The sequence below is a fragment of the Agelaius tricolor genome, unplaced genomic scaffold (genome assembly GCF_023055355.1).
Source record: "Agelaius tricolor isolate 1412-34295 unplaced genomic scaffold, bAgeTri1.0.p SCAF_5, whole genome shotgun sequence".
Taxonomy (NCBI): Eukaryota; Metazoa; Chordata; class Aves; order Passeriformes; family Icteridae; genus Agelaius; species Agelaius tricolor.
The window spans coordinates 9,211,103-9,230,639 of record NW_027269265.1 but is presented as its reverse complement, the minus strand read 5'-3'; the positions used below and the strand labels follow the sequence as shown (position 1 = coordinate 9,230,639).

Here is a 19,537-nt window from a genome sequence, read left to right as displayed (position 1 = left end):
AGGGCAGCTGCCAACACCCTCTTCAAGCACATCGACAGCATCTGATTGCAGCAGCACTATCCACACCCACAGGATCAGAGGAGATAGAAAAAGACACACAGAGATGATACTGGATGGTTTTGCATTAACCTTTTGATGCACTCAGCATTAGCACCAGTGAAAGGCAGTCCCAAAGACTGCCTCGAGTCCCCTTCCTTCCCTTCATCTCCTTCAACCCTGATAGTCTGGAAATGAGCCCATAGCAGCAATTGTAATTGTCATTTCTGCCTTTTGCCACTTAGAAACAAGCAGAAGAGCTGGCAGCTTATGACCACAAATGGGTGTTACCAGCTGCCCTCAAGGAATAACTCAGGAACCTATAAGATAATAGTGTAGACTTGTTTCTTATTAATTCTTTGCTCCAAGATAGCTGTTGGGAACCTTTATGCCCACCTCTGAAGAGAAAGACTGATGCTACATGAGGGAAATTAACCAGCTGGCATTTGGAAAAATGGCCTGTCCATGCAGCCTGTGGTCTCCCTTTACATTTGGTAACAAACCAGCTGCATGCTGACACAGGACCATTTTCTCCTTGTCTCCAATGGAATTAGGGTGAACTGTTGGAAGGGGATGCCAAAAGGGCTCAGGCAGCTGAGGATGGCTGGGCATACCCTTGACTACACAAGTTGTGGCATGGAGAGGCTGGGGAATGACTACAAAGACTCTACCACTGACTTTGAGAACATATTTTTATCTTATATTGTAACAATTTAAACTCACCTTCAAAGAACAGGCACAGAAACAATGAATTTTCAAATAATTTATTTTTATATTTCACCAAATCATAAAAAGCCGATGCACTGTTCAGCAAAAAGCATCAATATATAAAACACATTAACTCTTTATCAGTAATGCTGGAGAGTACCACATACACTGAACCCAGTCCAGCTCCTACTAAAGCCACAGGAAAGTCAGTGACTGCACTAGCAGAAGGATTGGATTCAGCATTTTTCTTTGCTGGGTGTTTACAAAGGGCTGTATTAAAATGCTAGTAAAAAGCTTCCCTTTTGAGACTGTATCAAAACAATAATATACCTCACTCCCTTTCTGGTTTTGTCAAACACATGCAATTGAAGCAGTCATTACACTGCAAAAGACCATACAAATAAACAGAGATAATATTCAAAACAGGCCAGGCTCTACCCTCAGCTTGTGTGGACTGGTGTGGCTGCTCACAGGATAATCTATGTACACTGGTGAGGGATCTGCTCCTCAACTGCTTTCAGTGGTTAAACAAATTATGAAAAAGTGTTCTGTTTTCTCCCCAAATACCCACTGTAGGAACCTCTTAAGCAGCATTAAAAAAAATTTTAAGACATTGAAAATTAGATAATCTAGACTCTTATAAAGCTTTTCCCAGGTGGCTGTAAGAGACAGGAGCTCATGAATTCATACATCAGAGAACACATATTTCAGAGAGGTTGAAATGCTTTCAGGCTCTGCACTCACTTATAAGCAATAAAGATCTGCTTCAGATCTTTGCAGGTGGTAGCACACAAAACCACTAAACCTTTTAAAACTATGGGTGCTAATGAGCTGTCCTCACAAATGCCAACTCTACAGAGATTTGGGAACAGCCAGTCCTTCCCTGGGCAAGTCAAGAGCTGCACTGGGCAAAGGGCAGCAGAGTATCTGGATCTGCTTTCCTCCAAACCTGGTGGCAATGTCAGCACCTTTACAGCAGATTCCTGCACAGCTGGCACAGGTGGCTCTCTCCAGAAGCTGACTTTGGGTCAGCACATGCCTCAAGAGGATGCTCTGTAATTTGTGAGGCCACACAAGCAGGTAGGGGCTGAGCAGGCCAAGCAGAGGCTGAAATCAGTGTCAGTACCACTCCCTCATGTCACAGCCCAAAAGCTGAAATCCCTCACAGGAAATGCACTGACTCTTCATTAACTATTTCTGTTCAGACTGATGCCACTGTTCTGCACACCTCAGCTGTCCTTGTCTCTGTCATGAAGAGATGTGAGAAATAAGACCCAATCAGCCTGATAGCAATAAAATACTCTCTGAAGTTTGCAGGAATGTTTTTGAAGATTAAAGGATGCAGAGGGAGGAAACTTCAGTGGAACTGTTGGGCTGTTTTGTTATTTTTGTTTTGGTTATAAGCATTCAAAAACCTCTCTGGAGTGTATTTCAGATCACAATATATTGACCTCTCAGTTGTGTAGCTCAGACTGTTTTAATTAGACTGTGTTTGACCAGAATTGCTCTGATACCATCAGTGTGCACTGGCTGTGGACCCCAGTGGAGGGGTCCCCTCCAGAAGGATTCTGTTGAGTACAGAGCTTCTCAGAACCACTGAGCAAAGGGGTTGCCTGCTGCTCTCAAAGAATGTGGTTTAATAAGGAGGCTGCCAGCAGCTTATGAAGTCAAATGCTGGACCCTGCTTCAACAACCATGGCTAAAAGTGTTGCAGCAGCCTAGAAAGTGGAATGGAATCACTGATGCAACCCAGATCCTGTGTGTTCCAGGAAGATGTGCTGTGTTTCAGACACAAACTGTTGGACTTCACAGTGTTAATTGGGAGAAATAATTCTCTCTGCTGCAGGAGAGATGGGGTGAAGAGTTCTGGACTGTGTAATGCGGGATACCATGACAATTTTCAAACAGTTTTTTTATGGTTTAACATAGCACTCATTTAATTCCACCAGGTTCCTGGAGAGACTGGTGGCACCAGCCTTGGAAACCTCCCAGGGCAACACATTACCCAAATCAGGCCTGGCTTATGTAAAGGGAAGGGTTCAGTGGCACGATCCAGAGAGGCTGAATGAGAACAGGGAAAATCCTTGACTGTTTTTGTTATTTTTTTGACAAAATTTTCCATAGTGACTGCAATTTTTCTCACATTCATAAGTACACTTCAGAGTCTGTACCCACAGTGGAGTCAAATTTGCCCAAATCTAGGGGAAAACAAGGAGAAAATAAGGAAGAGATGAAGAGTAGTTTAGTCTCAGGACAGTTTACCCACTTGTGTGAGAAATCATCCAAGATGCCAACAGTACTTACAAATCATCATTCTCACCTCCTGGCAGGTTGGCTCAACCCTCACTTTACAACACAATCAAGTGGCAAGAGGGAACAAAACCTTCTCATGTTGGGTTTCCACCACATACAAAAAAATTCCAGCTATTTCAGAGAGCAGCTCTTGCTTCCAAGTAGTTTATCTCCTTGATAAACACCAGAGCCAGCACTTTAAATAATTCTTATTTAGGAATTTCAAGCCAAGTAGAAGAGCTCCAGCAGAAGGATTCAAGGGGGATCAAGGATAACCTTTCACGTCTAATGAATTGCTGTTGTTGTCTTTTTATTTTGGTGAGAAAAAAATAAATTTAAAAATCCCAAACTAAAATGATATCATTATTTGACCAATGCAAAGTGCTATTCACACAGCACTTCTCAGGTACTTATGCCTGGTTTTTAGCAAAGAGGATTTTACAGCAAGCTAATAAGCATTAAATCCTAAATCCTTTAGCTGTCTATGGAAATAGGATTTAGACTCTCACATGGATTCAGGTTTTTTTCTCTACTGTGTGCAATGACAGTTCAAGCAGTTATGGCAGCTGTGAGAGGTAGAGATCTTTAAGCACTGGGGTGAATACATTCAGATTCGTCTATGTTTGCAATAGCAGTTAAATTACACTCTTTGGCATGGACAAAAAAAAACTAAAGAGAAAACATGGCTATGCTAATACTCTTCCTAACAACAGGATGGAAAGACATTCATAAAGTGCCTGCACTGAAATAAGCAGTACTTGCAATATCCTAAGTAAATTCTGTTCTAACCTCCTGTTTGTTCAGAAACAAAAATAGTTTTTCTGAGAGAGTGCAGTTCCCTTCAACATCAGGAGAGCATCAAAGTCCTGTTTTCTATGCAGTTCTTAACTTCATAAATCACAGAGTTGAATTTTGTTATTTAAAAAATCCATTAAAAAACATTTAGGTGCAGATATGTGAGTACTAAAATACAACTCAGGATAGTTTTCCTCCTTCTTATGGAGGACAAAAATAGAAACATGTATTTCAAGGCACTAGTGCCATGAATAGAAATAGTTTGAAAACAACTTCTGTGCTTATGAAGTTACATTAGCATTTTGTCACTGCAGGTAAAGCCTTCCTCTTTTCCCAGATTGCCTAACCAGAAGGAAGGGATATTTGTGGTCTCCAAAGCAAACATTCCAAGAGATAAAAATGGGCTCTTTCCATCAGCAAAGGAAATGGTCTGAGGCACAGACTTAGGATCTGGACACAGCCAGGATGCTCATTCACTCAAGGATACAGAAAAAAACTCAAAAGTTTTGTCATAGTCCAGATTGGTTTTTCACAAAATACTGTCAGTCTTTCCAGTAAAAATTACTGTCTGGATTTTTGCTAAAGTAATAATTTAAATGGTAAAAGTGATTTTACATGCAATATGTTTGAGAAGGCTTTGAAAAAGGGAGATGACAAAACCCACACACACCCAATGCCAGGTTTGTGTGCAACATGACTGTAAAGTGTGAGCTCCTCTTCCTTGCAACTCTGCTTCCATCCTGAACACCACACAGGTTAAATCAGCAGTGTTCCATACTGGGGAGTGAAGGCCTTGAAGGGAAATCTGACTCTGTTCCTAACTGGACTAATTTATTCTAGCAGCAGGATGTTACTCAGATAAAGGAGAGTAATTAAAACACCTGCAAACCTGCATTAGAAACTCATCTCAGCCTTTGGCAGGTTATGCATTGGCCAGTGCTTTCCTACTCTGCCCACATCAATTCCTCCTCTGGGTATCATAATAACAATTGTCATTGCACGAGTCCCATTGCTGAGTAAAAGGAAGTGCAGAAATTTAAGGCATTCTAACAACTACTCCAGCCAGAGCTGCTTTGAGAAGAGCCTAAATCCACATCACAGAAGAGCAGTGGAACTGGCATTTATCTGTGTACATTGTACATACACAGAGAATGCTTTCATGACAAGGTCTGTACACTCAATCATCCATCCCATCACTGGTTTTTATAACACCTCCTTTTTTAAGGGGCCATAGAATCGTTGCTATAGTACAAATGTGTCCTTCAGTTTTTACAGTAAACCATCATGCTCTTATTTTTGTGATTCCCACTGAAATTTCCCAGCTGAAAGATGCCTCATGAGTTAGTGGTATAAGATGTTTTGAGCATAAATGCACTCATGAGGAAGTTCTGTTCCAAAAGATGGCTCCAGTTTTTTCTCCATTATAAAAAAAATAATAATAAACAGCATTGATCTAAAAGCTCAGATGACACTTGTTAGCTCAGATTCTCCTAGCCCATTGAGGACTGCTGGCAGGGAGTTGGTGGGGAATTAAACCACAGATGGTAGCCAGAGAATATATTTGGTATGACAGAATAATAGTGTGGCAACAGCCCAGTGCCTTGGAAAGGCCACAAAGCTTTTCCCCCTTGCACTATGTGACAATAAATAAATAAATACAGTATAAGTACCATACAGTGTTCCAGTTCTTTGAATACAACTCTTCCTAGAGTGTTCCCTGCCTTTAGACATGGCAAATTAAAGGTATTGAAATGTCACAGAAATGCAAAATTTGATTCTGCCCCACGATGTGCTGGTGGGCTGTGGGTGACTAAAATCAGGCGTCAGAAATGTACAGAAGAGAGAAGTGCATGAGAGAGAGCACAGGTATGATGTATGTGTGCACAGGTATGATGTATGTGTGCATAAATTATACCACAGGTAGGCATGTGTGTGTGCATGAATTACACCACAATTCTTACCCATTTCCAGCTTGGCATCACCAGCTTGGCCTGAGTGCCTAAGCTTTAGGAGAAGAGGTTACAGAAAACTTAGTGCAAATAAAAAACACCAAGTGTGTCCAAAAACTGGGAGTTGCAGGATACCCTTCCTCCCTTTGGGTCAGCCAGGAAGCTTCTCACTACATGCTCTGCCTTCTGACTCACACAGGGGCTTCCATCAAAAACAGCTCTGCTTTTAAGCATCACTGATGCTTGCCAGGGAGTACCTGCCTCACCTCACCTGGCCAAGGCAGAGAAGCTGTGAAAAACAGACTGGCATGGGAAAGCTGTGAAAAACAGCCCCATTCACATGGGACTCATAGGAGAGCTTCAGCCTCTTTCCATTTTGCATGGCAACTCCAAACCCAGGACCAGTGTTTGCTGCTTCTCATGGAAGTGGAAAGGAGGAAAAAGACTTTGAGACAGGAGAGGTAGAAGAGAACATGAGCTCCAGACAGCCTCACCCACAAGCAGCATCCTCTCTTTCAGAGCCAGAGACAAGGCTTGGGCCCTGGTACCTCAGAGCAAGAACCACAAGAAGACACTTGTTATCTTCTGCCTCGTGGTTCTTCAAACCCTCAGGCAACACCAGGAACAGTGGTCCCAACCCACACCTCACTTCAGCCTAAGCCTGATTTGGCATATACATAAAATATATTATACAAAGCAGCATCATGGTTCCACACAAGGAGTAAGGTGTGCACTGAAGTAATTTGTGGGAAGAGACATCACTGCTGAGTGAAAGTGAGACTGCCTTTTACAGCTGGAGAAAATGGGGAAACTGGGGACACAGGCTAACTTACAAGACCCAAGCTCTTCAGGATATGAAGAAGGTCATTCCCCGGCAAGGGACTCAAGTACTTGCAAGAGTATATCTCCTACTAGAGACAGAGTAACTTAGATTGAAAAAGGCCTCTAGGAACATCCACTCAAACCATTAACCTGGCATGGCAAAGGCCACCATTAAACCATGTCCCTCAGTGCCACACCCACCTTTCCTTTAAATACACCCAGGGATGCTGACTCCACCACTTCACTGAGCAGCCTGTTCAGTGTGTGAAAGTGCTTGACAGCCCTTTCAGTGAAGAAACTTTTCTTAATACCCAAATTATTAGACCAAATGAATTAAAAAAAGGCACTCTAACAGTCCTGATATCCGAATTTTAAATTGGCATTAATTAACTTGGTCTCTGATTCCCTCTCCAGGAGTCCTCCTCTGATGTCAACTCCCAACTACAAAAAAAGCCACTGCTGCAAAGCTTTCAGAGGAATTGAATTCTCTTGTGGGCAGAAATCATGCTGAAGAACAAGGCCTCTCTACAGAGAGCTGTGGCCATAAGCAATGTTCAGCTGGGGCTGTAAGCAATGTTCACAGGGCTGGATTACTGCTTAGAGCCCATGGAGGGTTTTTTCTCTAAGCCTATGAGAATATTTTGGCAGTTAAATACAATGTCAGATTTTATGCCCTAAAATGCTTAATAATTGAGGGACTTGTCATGACATCAAATTCTGTTTCAATGAAATGCTTAAGCTGGTACTTAACTAAGCATCAGAGAGTCCCTAGAACACAACAGTAAATCTGCACAGTTGTGCTAACCCCAGGCTTGAGCTCTGATGTGGGAGAAGCCTGCTGTCCTCTCTCCCCTCATTCTGATTTACCAGGTCATATAATCATGTGTGGTTTGCACTTCTGTTACAATAAAATTAGTCTCAACTCAAACACAGGTACCACAGGCAGTGTCAGTGTACTCCCAAAAAATCTTCAGTCCAAACTTAGTTGTTTGCTTAAGTTTTCTGCTGATTTGGGGTCTTCTGTGCAATGTGTACCTGGGGATAAATGCTTAATCCTAGCCCAGCTTTACTTCTCTGCCATGCAAATCCCACACTCCTCTGAGTGACTCCTCTTAATTATCAGAGCTACCTCTGATCTCAACAATCCACCTGATTTGTTGAAGCACTGGCCAAGCAAAACTGAAATCAGCAACACAGTCACCAGTGAGCTTTGTGTAAACAGCAATCCTTCATCCTTTTCACAGGAAATTTATCTGCCCTGGAACTCCTGCCCATGAGTGGGGAGAATGGACCCATTCAGCACTGAACAATCAATAAAATAACTCAGCTGTTTGAACTCATTGCTATGCTTATATATAGAAACCTACAATGCAAATGCTTACAGTAATTTTGTATATCCTATATGAAATAAATATCACAAATAAATTCGAATATTCAAAACAGAATAGTATACAATGTTAGGGATCAAGTTACATTTATAAATGCACAAGCATTAACACTATCTATTCAGCTTAATTTCTTAGTATGCAAGCTTCAGCAATTTCTAGCTACAGTTCACTTCAGGAGTCATAATAAATGCTGCTCATGCCAAAATCTAAGAAGAAACAAAACCACAACCAGAAAGAAATGTTCTCCGTCATCCTTCCATATTACACACAGTTTTTGACAGGTGCTATAATAATACACAGGTTTCATGGAATTCATTAACACTGTCCAATATTAAATATCAAGTCTGGAGCACAGGTCTCTATGTTTGAAATAAAATCAGAGCAGGAGCAACGTGTTTGTCAGCACTGCATCCATACACAGCAAAAGCAGAGACAGCGAGAGCCTGCACCCCATCCAGAGCTGCAGCTTCCCAGGATAAAAACACAACAAGGGGCAGCTCCACTGGCAAAGGGAGGAGAGGGAGAGAGGAGAGACTGAATGCAGCTCCAGTTACATCTATTGTTGAAGAATAGTTTGAAGAAATAGCCTGGATGCTGTAGCCTGGTCTTGCCAGCTCAGTCCTCAGAAATGGCCCCTGTCCCAAAAGCCAGCCATGGCACGTGGGAGCTCTGCTGACAAGGGCAGGTTACAAATTTTGCCTGCACAGGACAGAAAGTTTGCTGTGCCACAGGCACATAGGGCAGTTCATTCTCTTTATCTTAGTATCAGTATTTCTGCCAACAATTTCTCATGGGGGAAGTGAGTAATTCACAATTACATTTCATTTCAGGAAAAGAAAAGATCTCACACACTCAATACCCTGACTCAGCTTCAGCTCACATTAGTGAAAAATAAAATCTAGATCCTGCCCTGGAAATTTGCTTACACTTTAGATCATGCCACTTTTGTCATCTTGCAAAGAGGATCGTGAAGGGGACCTTCCTAGCAGCAGCTCCTTCTCATGGATCAGGCTGTCTAGCAGATCCTCCTGTCTGTAGTTGTGATAAACCTTCAGGAAAGCCAGGATGGTAATTGCCAGCCAGGTCAGCCAGGCAGCCCAGAGACCAAACTGGAGAAGGAAAGAAATCATAAAGAGGTCAGGACAGTGTTGTGAAAACAAAGTCAGCTGTCCATGTGGTTATGCAAACCTCAGCTGGACCAAAACCCATGGAGTCATGCCAAATCCAGGGAGGTCCTGGGTTCTTCAGGTAAAGGAGTCACTTTTATGGCATATTTCATTCCTAAATGCAGTTATGCCTGAGCTGGGCATCTAGGTGCCAATATTGGCCAAAAAGGCAAAAAGCTTGCTGACACCCAAGAGGCAGGGTTACCTTCAAGGAATCGTCCATGCCTCTTTCCATGTGGGACAACATAAGCTTTTGTAAGGGTGCAGCCCTGCAGGGATGTGCCTGTCATCCCTGCAAAATTACTGTGTGCTCATGTCCCAGTGTTCACTGGCTGATCATTGACTTAGAGCTAGAATATTCAATAGAAAGGTCTGACAGCCTTAGAGGTCTAATTCTCATGGGTTCATCAGAAAACAGCCCTATCTGAATGAATAAATCTTTGCTTATTTTCAAGGGTCTGATATTTATATAGCTTAGGTGATCTCAGTCAAAGTCAAGGAAGGCAAAACTAGGAACCCCACAACGTTGTGCAGGTCAGAAATTATTTTGAACAGTAATGATGAGATCCAGGACACCAGATTGCTGCAACTTTTGCAGACCTGATCCTTTGGATGAACAATGAATTTTCTGTCATGATTAACAAGATCAGTGGCAGGGTGAAGCTTTGACATATCTGTATTCAAAACTGTCTGTTTTGAATTTAAAAGGCAAATGTGCCCATCACTATCATTCTGATTCAGCACTTACTGAAGTCAGTGGAAACATTCCCATTGATTTCTGAGAATGGTAGTTCAGCTCCAGTAATCCCAGGACAATAAGCAAATGGCAAATTAACTGGAATAGAACCATGACTTAGTCTGACCTACCTGTGCAATAGCAAATTGGTCATAGAAAGCAGAGTTTTCCAAGTTCAGCTCAAGATCTATATCCTGCAACTCTTCACAGCTACCCAGAAAGGCATTTGGAAGGGAAAAACAAAAGAAAAAAATTTAAAATATTCTAGGCAAATCAAATATAAAATGAAACAACATATTAAATGTATTTTGAGCAGTCACAATGGCACATTCTATCAGAGGATAATTAAGTTATTGCAATCATCAGGTTGCTTGCTGATCTTCTCTAAATTACTTTCTTTTACAAAAAAAAAATCATGTAAATGATAACACAAATCTTTCATAAGTGGAATTGTAATAGTTATTATGACCAGCATCCTTAAACCCCTCTTTCCCACTGCCCCCTCGCCTCCCACAGATTTGCCCCTGGCATCACCCAGGTTGGTAGTTTCACCCCTCAATGAAACAAAGTGTATGATCCTCTGTTACCTTTTGACTTCATCAGGAAAAGCCTCAGAAGAAGGAATTGTGTTTTTGTTTCGGATGCTCCAGCAAGGAGACGATACTCTGATGGTAAGATAGGGGCTGCCTACAGATTTTACAAATAACTTGGACCATTATTGGTGTGAAAAATATCCCAGGATTTTGAGGTTGTCATTCTACCTCTTGGTTGATTTCTGCAGCCTCTTCTCTCTCCTTTTCAGTGCTGTCGGTCATCTTGGGTTCTTACCCGAATATTCGATTAGATGCTTTTTGTAACTGAATTTTTAACCGAATATTCGAGTAATTCGATTAATCGTTGCAGCCCTAAACAGAACATTCACTATGGCATTTTACAACATATGACAATGTGCAGCAACATAAATGTATGCTTTAAGTAGTACATTTATTCAATATCATATGACATAAAATGTCACAATTTCCTCTCTCTTCATCATTATTTGTTTGACAGGAGCAAATCTTCCTCGACTTATCATGTTCCCCATAAGGAGCATAAGCATCGTGGGATACAGGGGACCATTTTAGGAGCTGTACATTTTGTGACTGTAACAAAGCATCAACCATCTGTACTTTACACTTACAAAGTGCTTTCCATCCTGTGGCTCTCAATGCATCCAGAGCATCACTACAAGGCAAGGAACTCTACCCCAAATGTTTTGTCTGATGATGAGTTGTGGCACAGGCAGGATAAGTGTCTTGCCTGGTGTCACACAGTGGGTTGGGGGCAGAACCAAGACTGCAAGCCAGAAGCCCTGGCCCCCAGCCCCCTGTCCTGCTCACAAGGCCACACTTCCCCCATTCTTAGAAAAACTCTAAATCTAGCATTCCTTTGGAAATAAAACAATATTTAACAAAATTGATTTGTTTTTCATGTGATCATGACCACAAAATATGATGGAAACACACTTTTCTTTGTGGCCTTCTAAATAAACAAACAAAAAGAAGTTTGATTTTCTATGTTTTGTTCCACATGAAAAAACTCTGGATTTTCATATTACAGATGCCTTCTCCCCCTTGCTCACCTTGTGTGTAATAACTACACTTTGTAACAGCACAGCTCAATTGTGCCTATATGAAAAAAATAAAAGGAATAAAATGTATTCTTCAATACTAACCTATTTGGCATGCTTCCTTTTTCAGTAATTGCATCACACCACATGTTAAATCCTACACTCACTATAGTGCTGGCAATAAATGTGATGAACACCACAAAGGCGCTGATCAGCAGATTCAGGAAGGCGTAAAAGAAAGAGCTGTAATAAAAGGGAAGAAAAATGTAACTCATAAACAGCTGAAACACAACATCAGCAGTCTCTGTAAGCAGCACAGAGTGGGCACAAAGATATCAGTTTCCATTTAAAACACATCTTTAATTAAGAACACCTAATACATTGAAACACTATGGGCTTGATTTTGAGTCACACTACCTTCGCTTGCAAATGCTTTTGATTTTGATTTCTTTTTTAACCATAAGATGTGGCTTTACATAATGAGTGGTGATTGTTCATACACAATGTGGCTTTCATTAGCTGTAATGATGAAAATCACCATTGTTAAAATAAATGTCATTAGCTCAAATTATGTAGTAACTGCAGCTAAAATTATTTCATGACTTAAGTGATAATTGGGACAAAAATTGCTTAGAAGAGGGAAACTAAAAATAAAAAACACAGAACTGATAGCTATAATCACTTTAAGCAATGTAACACAAGGTACTGGCATCATAGGACACGAATCTCAGTTTTATGGGCAATTTGCAGAGCAGGCCAGATTCTCCCAGGATTTCTCTGGCTTTGGTGTCAGTTTGCTGTGTCTGCCAGCTGAATATCAACTTCTCTCATCTGAGAGAAGTTGATGGTGCCCATTAAATCTGCCCCACCAGGGCCTGCCCTCAGTACATGCAGTGTTTGGAGTGGGATGGGTGGGATGCTCACAGATTTCCCATAAGGCCATGGAATCACTCTCTCATTTTCACTCTTTAACACCTCACCTGAATTTTAGCCGTGAAAAGTTTCTAATCCCAGTCACCCAGCAAAGGCCTTCTCTACTTGCAACTTCTCTAAGTGGCTGTTTAGAATAGGACACCTTGGAATGCCACATTATGTAAAAACTGGACATTTGCTCCAGGTTGGGGAACGACTGGCAGCTCCAGGAGGCAGGTCATCCTATTCAGTGTGTGGTAAAGATGAATATGACAAATTTCTCACCAGTGCCACTCATTGTCCTGGTGATAGAATGAATCTACTTACCCCAGAGAAGAAAAAAAAACCTCAGTCATTTCTTTTCCCTGGTTGCTCATCAAATGAAAAGCCAAGAGGCTTTTTAAATGAGTGCCTGAGTCCTGGAAGGTTCTGGGCTGGACAATCCTAATTTCTACAGGTTACACACTATACATTTGTGACCTCAGGAGAACTTCTTTAAAATGAGATGAGGAATCAATTATCAGCAGAGTTAGGATGTTTGCTCTTGGGTTGATGAGGCCTTAGAGGGACTGTCTAGGCTCTCTTCAAAGTGACAGTTGTCCCACCCCAAGACTGATAGAAAAGTGAAATAAATCACCTTCAAGAAGTGCCCCTATAGACTGTAATGGATGCTGGATGCCAGGATACCTGACTTCTGGATGAACAATAAGCCAAATCCTGCTCTGGCTTAGCTGGGCTTGCTGAAGTAGATCAGCTCAGCTTTGCTGGGTGCTGGGGTCACCCATACAGTGAGAGCTGCTATGAGATTCCAGAATTCTGCATGTTCTCTGCCCTGACTTCACACCTAGCCTAGATTTCATCCCAAGCATTGCTGAAGTCAGATCATATCCTCTGTGTGCACCTTAGCATGGAATGCTGTCCTGGGAGGCAGAAAAGACTTGAGCTGTTCACAGAATAAAACAGACCTGGAACCAGAATTAGTAACAGCTCTAGAAAAGGAGCAGTTACCAGGACTGTTGAGTGGGTCATCACAGCCCAGAGTCTCCAGTTGTCCCTCTATTTCCTACCCTGCATCAAGAGAGGTTCCATGGTCCAGGATCTGACTTTCCACTGACAAAGCAGGGCTCAGCCTTGCACCTGATTTGCATCTGGCAAGAGAAGCCATCATCACTGCCAGGGCATCGTGACAGACTGCTTATTTGGATCTTTAGATTACCTGATTTTTCCTCCTTAGATTAGAACTTCAAGCTATGCATTGCAGATTGAGTGAATGCCCTTTAATAATGAATGTTTACACCTGAAGTTGCTTTGCAATCCCAGCAATGAAGTATCTGAGTTGTACCTCTACCCTTCAGCTGAGCTGAAGACCCCCAGGCTGCTGAGGCAAGGGGTGCTGAGACCCTTTTAAGGTTTTTTAGCAGTCATAACTGCTAGATTGCATGTCAGCAATCATTCAAAGCCGTTGGGCATGAAAGATGCAAAGGGTGCTAACCAACCCTGACTGCCTTGGCTGGCTCACCCTGGAGCTGGCCCAGGAGCAGTGATCCTCCTTGATAGGATCATCAGTTAGGACATTCTGGCTCTTCCTCAACTACCTCTAATCAGAACAGACAATTATCATGGGTGGTGAGGAGCTCACATTTATCTCTCCATCCAAACAGAAATGGTTTTGCACCCATTTGAACCATTAAAAAATGGCTGCCCAAAATCAGGACAGCATGAGCCCTGCCTGCTTTTCACATGGTGGCTGATGTGGAACAGGACAGACCTTCCTTCTTACCAAGAAACTGCTGTTCCCAAGCATCTTGCCATGTTGTACCCTCCTGTGGTCTTCTGTGGGTATCTCATTGTCCCAACTTGCTCCATCTTTGCTCCCCACCACCCCACAGCCTTCTGCCTTTCTTGCCTGGAGCAGCTATGAACAGAGTTATACAACTCCCAAAGGAGCCTGAAGGAGCTCCTAAAGGGACACTTTTCAGGGGCCTGCCCAACAGTTTTGAAGATAACAGCCACTTTGGGAAGCAGGCCAAACATCTGATCCAAATGTCACCATTACAAGGTTTTCACTGCTGGTTTCTTCTAAAAATTAGCTAGTTCTGACCTGCAAAGCATTGAGATTCAATTAACCCTCTACAGATACTGGATCACCTGAGGAAGCTGAATTCAAAGATATTAAGAACTCTGTGGTTGTATTTAGTGTAAGGTATGTTTTAATATGGAATAAGTTTCTGGTCCTCACTTACTGCAGCATGTTTATGAGACAGGTTGAGAGTGCTTGGAAAGAGCCAGAAAGACAACACTGCTACCCAGTCTCCAAGGTTGCCAAGCCCAGATGCAACAGCCCCTTACTCAAGAAACCTCTAGTCCAAATAGACCTAGACAGGAGTGATTAACCCTTGGCATGGATCCTAAACCATGGGAAAAATATTTTCCTAGTTTAGACAGCCACCAGTGCATTGTCTACACCTGGCCCTGCAGCACCTGTGTTACCTGCACCAGGGTCTCTGCCCTCCCAGAGAGGCAAGCACAGAACATCACTGTGCTCCTGAGCTGCTGCCTGGCCCACCAAGCCTCTGACTACCCCTGTTGGGGTGGGATGCTGTGAAATCCTTCCCCACACTGCTAGAGGATGTCCCTTGGTTCGTGTGAGCCCAGGAGCCAGCAGCCAGTGCCACCCTGAGCTGCTGCAGGAGGGGATTGTCCCTTGGTTTATGTGAGCCCAGGAGCCAGCAGCCAGGGCCACCCTGAGCTGCTGCAGGAGGGGATTGTCCCTTGGTTTATGTGAGCCCAGGAGCCAGCAGCCAGGGCCACCCTGAGCTGCTGCAGGAGGGGATTGTCCCTTGGTTTATGTGAGCCCAGGAGCCAGCAGCCAGGGCCACCCTGAGCTGCTACAGGAGCGCTCAGTGCTGCTCTCATGCTGTAACCAAGCAATAGTTGTTGTCTGCAGTAGCTGCCATGTACACAGCAAAAGCAGCACCAAAAAGAGAGGGGAGGCACCAGCTTCTCCCTTCTGCCCCCCCACACACAACCATGTTGTTTCAAGGTTTTTCCCAGGCCCAGTGCACCTCCTTTGGCATGGATGTGTAGTGGGACCAGGCCCCTGCGAGCCCCAGCCTCCAGCATCACCCCACAGCCCCCAAATCCTTCCATGCCCACTGCAGCTGAGTGCCCACACTGGACTGCCAAGGGGCAGTGGGGGCACAGCAGTGGATCTGAGCCCCCCCACCCCACAGGTGCACCCTCTGGAGAGGGCCCTGGACACGGCCTGGTGTGTGACAGACAGACAGACAGACAGACAGACAGACACGGGTGGTACACCAGCTCTCCCCAAACCCCTCCGGGGAGCCCGATGACCTGGATGGTGCCAAGCCCAGCGCCTCACCCCCAGCCTGCTCCCACGTGCCCCAGCCTGTGGCAGGGATGGGCTGATCCCCAGGGATACTCACTCCTCGTGCCCTTTGCAGAGGAAGAAGAGGGTCCTCCAGGCCTGCACTGTGGCCAGCAGCAGGGACAGGAGCCCGGTGAAGATGCTGAAGCGGCAGGCGGCCTCGGGCCCCCACTCCTGCACCGTGAAGCGCTGCCGCTCCACCGTCAGGTTGGCGTTGAGCCACATGCCCTCGGTGAAGAGCAGGCAGCGGCCGTGGAAGTCGTTGCCATTCTCGGAGAGTGGCACCACCACGATGAAGCTGAAGAGAAAGGCCAGGAAATAGCAGATGCACTGAGCGAAGAGGAAATTGCTGAGCGCCATGTCCGCGGCTCTGCGCAGGCAGAGGGAGGGAGGGGTGGAGAGAGGGATGCAGGAGGGAGGGATGGAGGAGGAGGGATGGAGGAGGGAGGGATGGAGGAGGGAGGGATGCAGAGAGAGAGCGATACAGGAAGGAGTGATGTAGGAGGGAGGGATGGAGGAGGGAGGAGTGGAGAGAGGGATGCAGGAGGAGGGATGGAGGAGGGAGGGATGCAGGAGAGAGCGCTACAGGAGGGAGCGATGTAGGCGGGAGGGATGCGGGAGGAGGGATACACGAGGGAGCAATGTGAGGTGGGAAGCGGAGAGGATGGAGGGATGGAGGGAGGAAGGCAGGCTGCAGCAGCAGGCGGTGGGGAGGGAGGGAGGATGCGCAGTGCAATGCAATGGATTGCAGTGCGGTCCGATGCCTCCTCCGGACACGGCTGCTCCCTCGCCCGCAGCTCGAGCTGCCCCTGTGAATGTCTTCAGGGCTTGTAGGGGAAGAGGGGAGAGGGAGAGGAAGAGCTGTTGTGTTTTCTCTTCGGGAAAATCTGGCTGTCGCTACCCTCTGGCGCCCAGGGGGTTAAATCGGCCCGTGTGTCTCCAGCAGGGCCGGGGACCGCCGGTGGGGGATCCCCCAAATGACACAGGACACTGATGATTGCCCTGTTGATGCCATCACACACACACACACACACACACACACACAAATACCCCAAACCAGCTGACTGGCCTCATCCTAGCTGCTGGATCCCAGGAAATTTTGACCCAAGTTTCTAAAACTCTGGCCAGCAGCCTCAGATGGTGGCAATAATAGACAGGGTGCACAGCCCACAGCCACCCCAGCCCCTCCAGACCCAGTGGTTTTGTTCCTAGCCCAGGCTGTCGCCCCCCTACCAAGGCATTGCAAGGGGAGCAAAGGCTCACCAGAACTGGAATAACTTTTCCTGAGCCTTGGTGTCATTTAGGGGCTGCCTGGGGTTGGGATCAGCTCTGTTATTCCCTGGCTGGCAGGTGGAACAGGGCTGGAAGAAAATGACCTTAAGCAAGTTCCTGCTGGGCATCAAGCTGAGACAGACCAGCACAGCAATGGGACATTGCTGTCCAACACATGGCAGGAACAGATGGGATTTTATTCCTGGGGCTGAGCAGCTCCCTGCCCCACACCATGCTTGGGAAGACACCAGAGCACCCCCTCTGCTGCAGGGCCCAAAACTGCAAGGCCAGGATGCCAGAAAGCAAAAGGCATCAGAGAGGGGAATGTGAGTTGGGCTCAGATCACTCTGGCACAAAAATCCAAATTTAACTGACCTCAAGTTATAGTTTCCCCACAATCCCAATTTCATTTTTCCATCTTGGCATGAATCCTCTCTCCAGCACAAGACAACACAATTAATGTCCAGTTCCAGGTAATTTCCTAATTTAATTTCCCAACCACATCCAGTCTGAGATCAGCTGCAGGTCTCAAATCACTTCTTAATCCCAGGGCTGTTTCCACTCATTTTATCACTGTGCCACTTCCCAGGCAGTGTTTAGAGAAGCAGATGAGGGACAGAGATCCCAAACATAGTGCACATGGGAATTCAGGCTGGTGTTTCCATTGGGCAACCAAACAATTATTTCTGTGTGCTGGTAAGAGGTTACAGATACAGTCCAGATACAGAGCAGGGCACTGGGGGAATTCTCAGAGAAGACATTAATTCACAGTTTCATTGCAAATCATCTGTAATGCATATTATCTTGAAATCTCCCTCTATCTGTGCAGGGGAAGCATTTCTTTGTGAATGCCACATCTCTTCAATAAAACCTTTTTTCAGTACAAATGAAATGTGTCAGGCCAGTTTTCTGATCCTTACCCAGCTCTGATCATCAAAAAATTGTATTTCAGTTTTGTAAGATGAGTTATAGAGCACTGACCTGGCCCTGTGGGGATAGATGTGCACTCCTAACAGAAAAGATATTTCAGTCTATTGGTAAGGAGGAAAGTATATTGCTCTTAACCTTGCTTCCAAGAAGTGCTTGTTTCCCAAAGGGTTTTATCCTTTACCTGTAAAGAAATCAGACCTGGATTGAGGTGGGAAACTCTTTTCTTTGAAATGTGACACATCAGATTTGCCAGATAATGTTTTCTGAACTTACCTTGGGAGGTCAGCACCAACATAAAAGCCCAGTTACTGCTTACACTGGAGCCCAGAGAAGGGGCCAGCAGATGCCAAGGGCTCTTTGCCTGGGGCAAGCCCAGTGCTCAGATCTTGCCAGCAGCAGCCACAGGGCTCTGCTGCACGAGGGTGTTTGCACAGGGGAATGTGGGGACACTTCTAGAGCAGATAAAGTTGTCTTGGCTGATGAACTAACTCAAGTGAGCATTTATTGGAGAGTTTCAGAAAACACAGCCAGGCATTTACAAATGTGAGCAGACACATACAACAGCTGCACTTTGCAGCCTGACAGCTACTGGAGCTTGGTTTTAAGCAGTGAGCACACACTGGAGTGAGCAAAGGGATGGAGATAAAACCTGTCAGCCTTCACTTTGGAGCTGCCTGGATTTCTCATACTCTTCTCTCATGTAAATCCTAAAAAAAAATCCTGCTAGGCTTGGTTTCAGAAACATGGAGTTATTTCAGTGGAGTAAATTTGATAGGCTTACTTTTCTCAGCGTGGTGAAAGTGAGGGAGAAAGGCAAGGTGAATGATGATTCATTCATTCATTCATTCTTTTATCACAGGGAATGGAAAACATGAGATATACTTGTCACAGACATGTTTTATGAAAAATCCTTTCCTTAGGATTTTTTCTCCTGAGAAGCTAAGAAGCCTCAGGAACAAAATGTAAACAACAATTATCTGATGCTGTGGAATGCAACAAGAAAATCTTTGATTAGTCTCATGTGGTTGTTTTTAATTATTAGCCAATCACAGTCCAGCTGTCTCAGACTCGCTGGACAGTCACAAGATTTTATGATCATTCCATTCTTTTTCTTTCCTTTCAAGCCTTCTGATGAAATCCTTTCTTCTATTATTTTAGTATAGTTTTAATATATTTTAATATAATATATATAATAAAATAATAAATCAACCTTCTGAAACATAGAGTCAAATTCTCATCTCTTCCCTAGTCCTGAGACCCCTACAAACACCACCATATATACAGGCCAGGCAGAAACCCTGAAACACAGGAAAAGATGCACATTTTTCTCCCTTCATATAATTGTTCTGTGGTACACATCACAGGACACTGCAGAGGGCAAAAAATAAATACTGGTGCCAAAAGATATTAGATGAATTACTGGTAAAAAGAGTTCCACAAGGACCTGAGAAATGCAGAGCTGGGGAAGTAACCTTCAGCTCAGGATTCCCTCACAGCAGGTTGCTGGGAATGTGGAGTCACAAAATGATCCCTC

The 19,537-nt window shown here is 44.4% G+C and overlaps 1 protein-coding gene across 1 annotated transcript; it reads right to left on the bottom strand.

The window, feature by feature from the left end:
* Nucleotides 1–784: 784 nt before the first annotated feature.
* TMEM179 (transmembrane protein 179) lies at nt 785–16,515 on the bottom strand. The gene is made up of 4 exons (XM_071426323.1): nt 15,860–16,515; nt 11,607–11,744; nt 10,024–10,102; nt 785–9,099 (listed from the first exon to the last, which is right to left on the bottom strand). Exons 1-4 carry the CDS (start codon nt 16,159–16,161, stop codon nt 8,920–8,922), a joined length of 699 nt encoding a protein of 232 aa, XP_071282424.1. The 5' UTR covers nt 16,162–16,515; the 3' UTR covers nt 785–8,919.
* Nucleotides 16,516–19,537: the final 3,022 nt, after the last annotated feature.

Bases quoted from the DNA above. Each gene is read 5' to 3' on its own strand.
- TMEM179 (XM_071426323.1), bottom strand. From the start codon at position 16,161: ATGGCGCTCAGCAATTTCCTCTTCGCTCAGTGCATCTGCTATTTCCTG. The intron at 11,745-15,859 runs GTGAGTATCCCT...CTTTTATTACAG, and splicing joins CTCTGCAAAGGGCACGAGGA to CTCTTTCTTTTACGCCTTCC. The intron at 9,100-10,023 runs GTAGGTCAGACT...TTCCTTCTCCAG, and splicing joins ACCAATTTGCTATTGCACAG to TTTGGTCTCTGGGCTGCCTG.